The 11,112-nt window shown below is 46.1% G+C and overlaps 1 protein-coding gene across 2 annotated transcripts in view; it reads left to right on the top strand.

Moving 5' to 3' along the window:
- Window positions 1-2,579: 2,579 nt before the first annotated feature.
- TMCC3 (transmembrane and coiled-coil domain family 3) overlaps window positions 2,580-11,112 on the top strand; it is a 76,660-nt gene continuing 68,127 nt past the window's right edge. Inside the window, exon 1 of one of the 2 annotated variants that reach the window (XM_043562120.1) lies at window positions 2,580-2,833. In XM_043562120.1, coding sequence (XP_043418055.1) covers window positions 2,756-2,833 — 78 coding nt within the window. In that variant the 5' untranslated portion in view covers window positions 2,580-2,755. Of the gene's footprint in view, window positions 2,834-3,232; window positions 3,701-11,112 lie in introns of those variants that run through there. The other variant, XM_043562121.1, reaches the window with a different exon arrangement.

Below are 11,112 nucleotides of genomic sequence, written 5' to 3'. Positions count from 1 at the left end.
CTGCTCATATGTCGCTTTATCAGAGTGGCCTTCTCTACTCACCCTAGCTAAATTCACACACACACACTTGATATCTCTCTTCTCTGCTTTCTGCTTTGGAAGAACTTGCCTGAAAAACTTTCTGGACCTGTGTAGTGGTGTCTTGAATTGGGGGCTGGGGAAGGGGGTGTGGTGGGCAGTGTTTTAAAGTGTTGATTTCATTTTTTGAATGGTTTTAGGACTATATAGGGTTTTCTGTTTTTTCTTAAGATTTAATAAGTTTGCCCTCTTTATTTAAAAAAATATTTTGGAAAATTTTTTAATGTTTTTAAATTTATTTTTGAGAGAGCACAAGTAGGGGAGGGGCAGAGAGAGAGGAGGACAGAGTATCCAAAGCAGGCTCTGCACAGACAGCAGTGAGCCTGATGTGGGGCTTGAACTCACAGTGAGATCATGACCTGAGTCAAAGTCGGATGCTCAACTGACTGAGCCACCTAGGTGCCCCTAAAAATATTTTTTTATTTTACTTTTTGAATAGTTAATATGTGCACACAATGAAAGTGTTCAAGTTCCAAAAGCATATATAGTGACAAATAAATCTTTTTCTCATCCCTTTCTTCTAGCTGTCTAGGTAGTCATATTGTGGCTTCCATTTTATGCCGAATTTATTTATTAAAAAGATTGTTTCTTTAAGATTTTATTTTTAAGTGATCTCTACACCCAGTATAGGGCTTGAACTTACAACTCCAAGATCAAGAGTCACATGTTCCACTGACTGAACCAGCCAGGTGCCCGTATCCCAAATTTAAAAAATAACACATGAGTGAGGTCAGTTTGGTCCAACCATCTATCTGCAACTGTTCTGTTCTCCTTTGATCTTCAAGTCTGTGTGTGGAGATTCTGTTCCTGTCAGTCTTCCCTGATCTCAGCAGAACCCCTATTTTTTAAATGAACACAGATGCCTGTCTTTACAGTCCGATGGCTTTTCTTTGGCTCTGTGGGGACATCTGCTCTGTTCATTACTTTTAGCTGCATCTGGGAGCCCCTAGGGAATTTCTCCTTGGTCAGTGGCTTCTCTAACTTTATTGGAATGGCTCTTCCTGCTTTACTGACTTAGGACTGTGCCTCCCCTCCCCAAGAGTCGGGCTTGAACTCAGGAGGGCTGCTGCTCATGGGAGTAATTCATCCATTCACAGGTATAAATTGAAGCACCTAGTATGTGGCTCCTCTCCTGCCATCAGTTTCTTGTCGGTTTCCCTCATTTCTTGTTTATCCTCTCAGAAAAATATGCCTTGCATATATAAGCCTATACATATATTCTGTTTTTACATAGATGGTAGGATACTGTGTATGTTATTCTGCACATGACTTTCTTTCACTTAACCATGTATGTTAGAGATATTTCTGTGGCTATGCATAAAGGGCTGCTTCATTCTCTTACAGTTACCTAATACCCTACGGGATGCATATATCATAATTTACTTACTCTGTCTCCTTCTGAAGGACATTTAGGTTGTTCTCCTTTCGCAGTGGACTTCTAACCAGTGTCCCTTACACATCTCTAATCAGTCAGTGTTTCCCATGGCTATAAGATAGATGTCCTTAAACCTTTATCCTGATACTGTCATTTTCCTGTTCAGAAACCTCCAGCAGCTGTCTAGCACCCACAGAAAAAACTGAACTTCTCCTTGAGGGTAAAGCCCAGCACCACATGGTCTCCACCTACTTTTCTGCCTGTGTCCTGTGCCTAAAGACACCCCATAAACTGGTGACTTGAGGTTTTCCCAATGGACCTTTGTTTTTATGCTCAGTATTTTTCTTGTGCCTGCAAGACCTTCCCCCTAAACCCTTTGAAGGGGAGGAGCATTTGCTTCCTTCCTTCTAGGCTTGTCACCTGTCCCCCCAAACCCCTCTTTGGAGCAGCTGCAATCTCAGTATTTTCACTCAGTCTCCCACTAGTACACCCTTCCTAACCAAACCATAACTGGATGTTGGCTTAGGTAACATATTTCATTGTTCACTAGTCAGTGCTTTCTCTTGTAGACTCCAAATTTCTTGTGGGCAGGGACTATTCCCTGGAAATAGGGAATACTAATATGAAAAGATGTATCTTGACTTCCAAGTAACTTCCACATAAAATAGCGAGCCAGATACACAAAATTAAAATACACAACACCATAGACCTTTGTTTAAATGGGAGTGTGCTCAGTGGGATAAGAAAAACATGGACTTAAAAAAAAAAATCTCTGGTCCCTGCCCCAGGGTGTGGCACATGGTAGATGCCCAGTAAGTGCATGTTGAGTAATAGAATAACATAAAAGAAAGCATTTAAGGCAAGCCTCAACGTCTTGCCAAAAATCCACCTTTTATCATAAACATACAAATAAGCCCACAGATAGGGTAGATGTCAATCAAATTTTGAAGGAAACGAGGCCAGGGTGGGAGAGGGTGGATTCAAATTTCAGCAAGGGAGGGAGGCGGAGAAGTTGCACCCGGGCAGGGTCTTGGGCCCTGCGGGTGGGCAGGGGGAGGCGGGGAGAGGGGAAGGGGGAGGAGACTCTGGCGTCCCTGCCCCGCCTCCCCCACCCCCTTTCCCACCCCCACCCCCAGCAGCGACGGCGGCGGCGGCGCAGGGCGGCCGCGCGGGTGTCGGCAACAGCTGCAGCAGCCCGCGCCGCCCCCTCGGCCGCGGCTCCCCGGGCGAGCCGGAGCACGGTCGGCGGCTCGTGGCGCGGCGGCCGGGGGAGACGGGAAAGTTGCCGGCGCGAGCGCCGACATGCCGGGCAGCGACACGGCGCTCACCGTGGACCGGACCTACTCCGACCCGGGCCGGCACCACCGCTGCAAGAGCCGGGTGAGAGGCGCGGGCAGGGCGGCGGTGGGGGCGCCGCGCCGAGGGGCGAGGCCGGGTGGGCTTCGGCTCCGGTGTTAGCCAACTCTCGCTCCCCGCCTCTCTCCCCTCCCCTACCTCCACGGGTCCGCGCCGAAGGGCCTGGGAAGGGTGAGGGGCGTCGGAGCCCGGGTCGGGGGCAGAGCAGAGCCGGGCCCGCCGTACCCCGCCCTCCGCCGCTGCTCGGTCCCCGCTCGCCTGCCGGACCCGGGCGCCGGTCTCCCCGACGGCCCCGCGCTCCGCCGCCCTCCGCCAGGGAGCGCCCGCCGCGCGGCGCCCGGACGCGAGGGAATCCCGCCAGCCGCGGCCCCGCCGGGACGGCTCGCTCGCCCTCCTGACCGCCGGTGCTGCCCGCGCCTCCCCGGCACTCGGGGTTGCGGGCGCGGGGCAGAGGCGGCGGGCCGGCTTCCCGGTCTCGCGCGGCGGCCGCCCCGACTCCGCCCGAGTGAAAAGTCAGCCTTCGCGCCGCCGTCCCGGAGTTCCCAGCCGTGTCGAGCGGGCGCCCTCTCCATTGTTTGCAGTGTAATTTGCTGTTGCTGATTTTGGCTGTGGGCGAAAATAGCTCTCAGAGCAAGCAGCAGAGACGAGCCCTGTAGTGCTTCGAGATGAAGACGGAGGCCGCAGCCTGAGCGCCGGTCCCTCCGGGGAGCGGACGCCCCGTGGGCTCGGGAAGGTGGGGGGGACCTTGGCTCTCCCGGGCAGTTCGGCCCTCGGCGTGTCGTCCTCCACCCTGGCACTTGTTCTGGCGGAGGAACCTGGAGTTGTGCTTTGCTAACTACTCGTTCGAGATCGCAGCATTTGAGTGTCAGCCTCCCTGTATGAAGTCCACAGGTAGAGTTTTGCTCAAATTCTGGCCTGTCATCTCCCGAGGTCGAGAGGCCACTGGATGGGAAAAGCAGCAGTAGTGACAAATGCAGTTCGGCCTGTGTTGCAGGATTTGGGTGTTTAATCACAATTCGGAGAACTAATCAGTTATCCTATAAGTGAAGTAACTAGTTCCTGTTTTCCTTTTTTCCTTTAGTATCTTGTTAATCGAGTTAACAGAATGGTTTAAATTTTTACAGATTGAACTTATTTGGTGGAGTAATACTTAGGTCCTGCAGCCACTTCACGCTCCTCCACTCCCCAAGAGAATTCTTATGTTCTGCACTTTAGTTTTTTATTGAGGTGTAGCTGACATTGTTTTGTTTTGTTTTTTAACATACAATGTTGTATTTAGTTTCAGGTATACAGAATAGTGTGTGATTAGACAGTTACACTACAAAATGTTCACCATGATATGTTTTGCATTTTCTTTAAAAGTTTTGTAGCAGTTTGTTATGAAAATGACCATGAACTCCATTTGGAAGAAAACATTGGTGAAAGATCATTGGTTACCTACAGTTAGAAATTTTTGGAAGGATGTCTGCTGGTTAACACAGAGTTAACCAGGAAGAAAGGTGAAGATCTTTTTCTAATGCATTTGTAATTGGAGGAGTCTATTAATGTTTCAGTTGACAGAAGAAATTTCAGACTTGAAAAAAAGTGTGGAAGCTTGGTTTCTCTTGTCACAACTGTGATAATCTTTGTGTAAACAACAAGATTAGTAATCTTTGAGGGATGGGTGGCTCATTGTGAGCTCATTTAAGCGATTTGGCAAAACTGAACCTTTGCAAAACCGCTCTTCGTATTCTGTGAGATGGTGCTGATAGAGTTCCCACCTGAGCTACCTAGATGGAAAGTGGCAAAGAAAACATGTAACTTAACTGCAGGCTTAGTTTGTCTCCGTTTCTGCCTGTGTTCCATTTCCACACACCCCTTTTCTGTTAAAGTACCACAACATTGTGCGAAAGGGGTTTCTTCTTTTCTTGAAAATTCTACAGGTGATGTTATAGTTACTACATTGTTTTGTTAGCATGGGACCCCTGATTTTCTGTTTTTATTTTTTAAAGTTTATTTATTTATTCAGAGGGTTGCGGGGGAGGGGAAGAGACTGAGGGAGAGAGAGAATCCCAAGCAGGCTCTGCCATGCCCCGACACGGGGCTCGATGTCACCAACGGCCAGATCATGACCTGAGCTGAAATCAAGAGCCAGTGTTCAACCAGCTGAGCCACCCAGATGCCCCGACACCTGCTTTTTAAAATAGATTGTGTATTAAACCTGAGTTAGACATTATATGTACTGAGTATGCTAAATTAGCTCATTGGGCAAATGAAGTCTAGTGAGGACTAGAGGAACTCAGACCAAGGAGGACTAGAACTCTAGTAGACAGTGACGACACATTCTGTTGCAATGATGCTGCAATCCCTGTGTAAACTTTTTGACTGTCTACTTTTAGGGTTTTGCTGTTGAGGTGGCAAGGAATAGAACTGGAGGAAATTTTGTAAACGCCTCTAACTTTTCTCAGGTGAGGCTGATGTAATTTTGAGTCTGTCCTTAAGGCTGCAGTAAGCCTGCTGTGATGAAGGGAAAGTACCAGCAGTCTTCTGTGTGGAAGGTGTTTATCCCATCAGATGATTCTAGCTCCTGTTTTGTGGAACTCCTTTAGAGTTAACAATAAAGACGTATTTTCTTTACACTCAGAAAACATGTGAGGCAGAAGGAGAACATCTGGCAGTATTAGGGTTTAATTTCTTGATGTCACCTTCCCCTTGGCGATAAACTATCTAGTACAGGATTTTATGAGAACCTTTTTGTGGACTCTTGGTAAATTAGCTCACCTAAAAATACTATGAGGAGAACTGGAGGCGCATGTGAGGAGTTGATTAGCCTTTCAGAGACAGGCAGTTTCCTCCCAGGAAGGCTCTAAGACTCTGAGAGATCAAGTTCTTGGTTACCGAATGGTCATTTTTTAAGTTCAAAACTAACACCGTGTTGAGATAACAGGAAACATACACATCTCTCTGGGTGAGCTTGGTTAAGCCTTTGAGACTAGAATAATAATGAGGCAGTGTACTATTTCAACATTGCAGAAATCTATTTTTACAGCCAGGTGGATTAACCTAGATATCTTACCCCCCCCCCCCCCCCCCCCCCCCCCGCCCGCAGTGAAAATGTAATATAACTAATGAATTCCATGATTGTCTCTAAGCTGACAAGTCAGGATCATTCACAGTTTTAAGCTTAATCTGTGTAAAACTCAGAAATGATGCATGTTAACTCAACACACAAAATATCCCCTTACTTTAAAAGAAAGCACGCATAAGTAGAATCCTACCTTTTTTTGTGCCCTAGATAGTTAAAGCCTGTCATCATTTTAAGAACACAGTCAGTCTGCTTTGCTCTAGATTAATTGGTTTTTATTAATTATGTGTGAATCAAATTTTTGTTCTAACTTTAGATGTTATAAAATGCCACTTTGAGCCACTTGTGGATAGTGGTCAGCAGCTAGGAATCTCCAGTCTTGTGACCTGGATCATATCCCGGCTCTTCACATTTCCCAACTGAGTGACCACTGGGGCAAGGTCTAACCTCTCTGAGTCTCCAGTTCCCCATCTGTAACAGAGGTGATAATAGTCCCTACTTCAGGGAGTGAGTGCATCATGAGTCTTCAGTAAGAGAGCATTTGTTAAGAAAAAAAAAAAGAGGAAAGAAAGAAAGAAATGACTAACAGAATCGCTCGTCATCCTGAGTACTTACCTTCTGTCCATCTCTAATCTGTCAGCCGTCCCACTGGGCCTTTCTTTGACATTTCTCTGGAATTGGTTCCTTTCTCCAATGTCCCCAGTCATCTCCCACCTTAGTTTAGCCACTTATGACCTCTGGAAGACAGAATGGTGTATTCGCTTCCTCATTGCTGTATGATTTCATCAGCCCCTATTCCATCCTGCCCCCAAGGGCCAGAGTATTCTGCCTACAGAACTGCTTTCCTTAGGCTACCCCCCAGAAGGCAGGTCTTGCACTGGTGATGCCATGTACCCTATAATCATTCTCTGTCTTAGTTTCCTCTTCTACACCCTAGGGGTGTTACGAGGAATAAATGCAGTAACATCTATAAAATGTCTGGTACCCAGAAAGAACCCAGTAGATGGTAGCTATTTTTGATGGTTTTTTTTTTTGTTTTGTGTTTTTTTGTTTGTTTTCTTGAGAGAGAAAGAGCCTGAGCTGGAGAGGGGCAGAGAGAGAGAGAGAGAGAGAGAGAGAGAGAGAGAGAGAGAGAGAGAGAGAATCCCAAGCAGGCTCTGTGCTCAGTGTGGAACCTGTCACGGAGCTTGATCTCACCACCGTGTGATCATGACCTGAGCCAAAATCAAGAGTCAGATGCTTAACTGAACCACCCAGGCGCCCTTAGATGGTAGCCATTTTTGTTATTACTGTATGAGAAGTGATCATAAGCTTCAAAATGGGAAAACTGCTAATTTTGTGAATAGAATAGATTCTTGCATTTTTAGCGTTTTGTTCCTCCTCCGTGATACACGTTCCTTATCACATTGATTGTTTACATATTTGTCGCTATGTTTATAAACTGTAGACACTGGCACTTTGGGAACAAGAGCTTTCATTCATTCTACAGATGCTTGCTGAGCACCTTTTATATGCTAGCTGCTATTCTAGGCATCAGGAAATATAATGGTGAATGAAACAGCCTCTCTCTGGAAGCTTAATTGTATTTTGTTTTGTGATTGTATTTTATTTAGACTAGCGGCCCCAGGAAATACCCTCCTATTTTACAGGAGGAAATGATAGTAAGTATAGGAGTCTCTAACATCTGAAATAAAACCTGTGTTGGGCACGGTGGCTACCTGTAGTACCTGTGTAAGTGTTCTGTGGTTTGGAAATAGATCCTGAGTTGCCTGATGAGTAATGGCCAAAAGCATTCAAGAAGAGGCTGTCCTAGCCCTTCTCAGAGTGGAAGTGGTTGGGCAATGATGTAATAAGTTGATGATCGCATGCTTACTTCCTGGGCAGGAACAAAAGTGAGTGGGAACAGACTTCCGTCGGGGGGGGGGGGGGGGCCTGACCTGGCGAAGGGGTAAACTGAGTAGTTTGTGAGTCCACCTTTAATCAGTGATGCGTTATACTCCGAAGAGTTCATTACAAGCACGGCGAATAATGATGAGTGCCTCAAGTCCGATTTGTCTGAAATTCAGGACGGATAGGTTGATGTGGGGTGTGTATTTCGAGCTGGGCTGTGCTGCTGGCTCACCGGTTCTCCCTTCAGAGGAGAGCAAACTGCCAGCCACCAGCACACCCGCTTGTCACATCCGCTGTCGAATACCGAGACAGCTGCTCCCAAGTTGGATGGCAAGATGTGTTTTGCTTCAGAGCCACTGCCTGAATTTCCAGGGCTGCTCTTAAGGTCAGAAACCAACCTGATCTTTCTGGATGGAAATTGCCCATGTCTTGACTTAGGACAGGCTGCAGCGTTCAGCCCTGCTGTTTCCTTATTGCATTTTTAAGTTGTTAGTGGAGGGGGTTGGTGAGAGAGAAGGAAGAGAACCATGAATCACTCTACTGTGAATCAGAATGAGGACTTTACATTCCTTGGAAAAGGAACATCAGGATATATGATCTGTGCATGATCCAACTGCTTCCATTGGATTGGGGAAAGGGGGGTGCTACCGAAGGAAAACGGTGTATTTGTTGATTATTCCTCTGTAAGGAGGCAAAAAGAACATAAATGAAAAGTGCAGGAACAATGTTAACAGCCAGCATGTGCCAGTTCCTTACTGTATACCAGCCACAGTGTTAAGCACTTCAAATGCACTGTCTCCTTAATCCTCACAAAGCTTATTTACAGTTCCATTTTACAGGTGAAGAAGTTGAGGCCTGGGCAGTTTAAATGATCTGTCCAGAGTCTCGTGGCGGTTTGGAAATGGTAGAGCTAAGATTTGGTGAATCCAGATCTAATTGCAGAACTTGCATTTTAACCACTTCCCGTCTTCTGTCTCAGATGAATACTGGAAAGCAGCTCAGTCTCAGTAAACCTGTCCGGTCCTTGTGAAGACAGTTGTGTTCAATTTCTGCAGGGTGCCTAGCCAAATTGTGTTTGGGATTCTTATGACACAGCACTTTGCCAGTCTTTGGTGTATATAGTCTTAATGTGCCTGGTAAACTTTTGTTGAATGAATGGTGTAGAGTGATAATTTATGAACTTTGTATGATGCTTCCAGTACAAGATTTTTGCCACTATTTTGGAGAAGTCTCAAAGGCTGTTAAATAAGCTCATGATTTAACAACATCAGGAAAAAGGGGCGCGTGGGTGGCTCAGTCAGTTAGGGGTCTGACTCTGGCTCAGGTCATACTTTCATGGTTCATGAGTTTGAGCCCCATGTCAGCCTCTGCGCGGACAGTGCCGGACCTGCTTGGAACTCTCTCTCTCCCTGTGTCTCTGCCCCCACCCCACTTGTGCTATCTCTCTCTCTCTCTCTCAATAAATAAGTGAATAAACAAACAAACCTAAAAAAATTTAAAATGATTATCAGTAAGGAACCATCTTCTAGCCTGGTGTTTGGTCTCCAGAACGTGAGCAATTGAAGGATATAACAAGGGCGGTTCTTCTTGTGACAGTCTGGTCACAGTCTGGCCTCTGCAGATCTCCCAGTAGAACTTTAGCTTCTCTGGACTGATGGCATATGCTTCTCACTATGTGAGGCAGAGTATTGGAAAGTAGACCCAAAGGTTTTAACCTGTTAGAACTGGAAGGGGATTTAGTCATGAACTGCAGAGCTTTCCCTTTGTGGGAGTAGAAAAGTGACAGCAGCCAGACTGTAACCAGTCAAACCACGCAACTAATGCTGGCTGACTAGGACTAACCATTATACCAGTCTCTGTCTTAAGAGGATTCCTTAATAGAAAACTGCTTTAAATATTTTTAGATACCAAGCTAATTGCTAAGTTATATGGGATGAATATCTTGAAATTTAAGTAGATGGAGAAATTTGGAATTATTTTCAGTAGAGATTTAATTGGTGAACAGATTTTACCTTTTGTGAGTTTTCTAGGTGGAAAAAAAGTGAATTTGGATGATTTAGTGTTAGGCCATCATCTTCATGAACTTGTAGATTTTTTTTATGAAAACATTTTTTAAAAATATTTCGTTTTGAGAGCGTGAGAGCGAGCGGGGGAGGGGCAGAGAGAAAGGGAGACACAGAATCCAAAGCAGGTTCCAGGCTCTGAACACAGAGCCTGATACGGGGCTCGAACTCATGAACCGTGACGTCATGACCTGAGCCACAGTCCGGTGCTTAACCAACTTAGACACCTAGGCGCCCCTGGAAATTTTTGGTGGGACTAGGGTGAGGAGGGTGTGACATTTCATACATCAGACTGTGTAGCTGCACTAGATGTTTCGCTACTTTTAAAAATCACCTTTTCTGATTTTATTGTTGTTTCCCCTCCATCCACCCCAAAAGTGAAGTTTTGCAAAATGAATTCATCTTTGTCTTTACCTTCCACTGTTGGGATAGGATATTGGGGAAAACACATGTGCCAGATGTGTAAGTCACGGAGCACATTATCTATACATTTAACTTAGAATGCAGACCTCTGAAGCTTTCTGTTCCTGTGAGACTCTAATTGAGGGCATCTTCCAGCACCAGGTGTTTTTAGCATATGTAATTTTCATGCAACATAGCCCCTAAACAAACCAGAAGCATCATCTGGTTCTTAGCCAAAGAAACAATCATCTGCCCCCACACTGGGAGGAAGACAGGGGTAGAGTCGGTCGGGCACATTGCCCGTCCTCAGAGAAGCGCCTCCCCCAAGGGAAACTACGTGAATTCTGCCTTCCACGGCCAGGAAGTAAGGTGTGGCTTCACATAATAGAAGACGTTACCACTTGGATGTTCCACAGGCACCTCAAAGTCTACGTGTCTGACTTCATTCATTCTCCCAAGTCCCCCCACCTGGATAATACTTTCCCTGTGCAGTGTATTCCCAAACCCGATGTTTGGGAGCTCCCTCAGCCCCTCCCCTTACCCCCCACATCCAGTGGTTTACTTCTTAGGTTTTCTCAACCACTGTTTCCTCTTGATCCCCGGCAGCACTCTCTTAGTTTACTTCAGGATTTGAAGATGAGTGAAGGGTTAAGATGGACTATGGAGTCAAACCTGAATGTCCGCCCTTCACTTACCAGGCGTGTGAACAACCAGGAGAAGTGGTGTTAGGAAACCCCTCGCGGCGTTTATTGTTCTGACATTGAGTCACTCGTTGTCTGCCACAGAGTTCCCCAAACCTCAGTCATTCCCACACCTACACAGAGCTTTGTACCACCTGTACTATTATTTACTTAATATTTCCATATCCATTCACTCCTTCAGAC

The sequence above is a fragment of the Prionailurus bengalensis genome, chromosome B4, assembly GCF_016509475.1.
Source record: "Prionailurus bengalensis isolate Pbe53 chromosome B4, Fcat_Pben_1.1_paternal_pri, whole genome shotgun sequence".
In the NCBI taxonomy this organism is placed as follows: Eukaryota; Metazoa; Chordata; class Mammalia; order Carnivora; family Felidae; genus Prionailurus; species Prionailurus bengalensis.
This window is presented reverse-complemented; position numbering and strand designations above follow the sequence as displayed.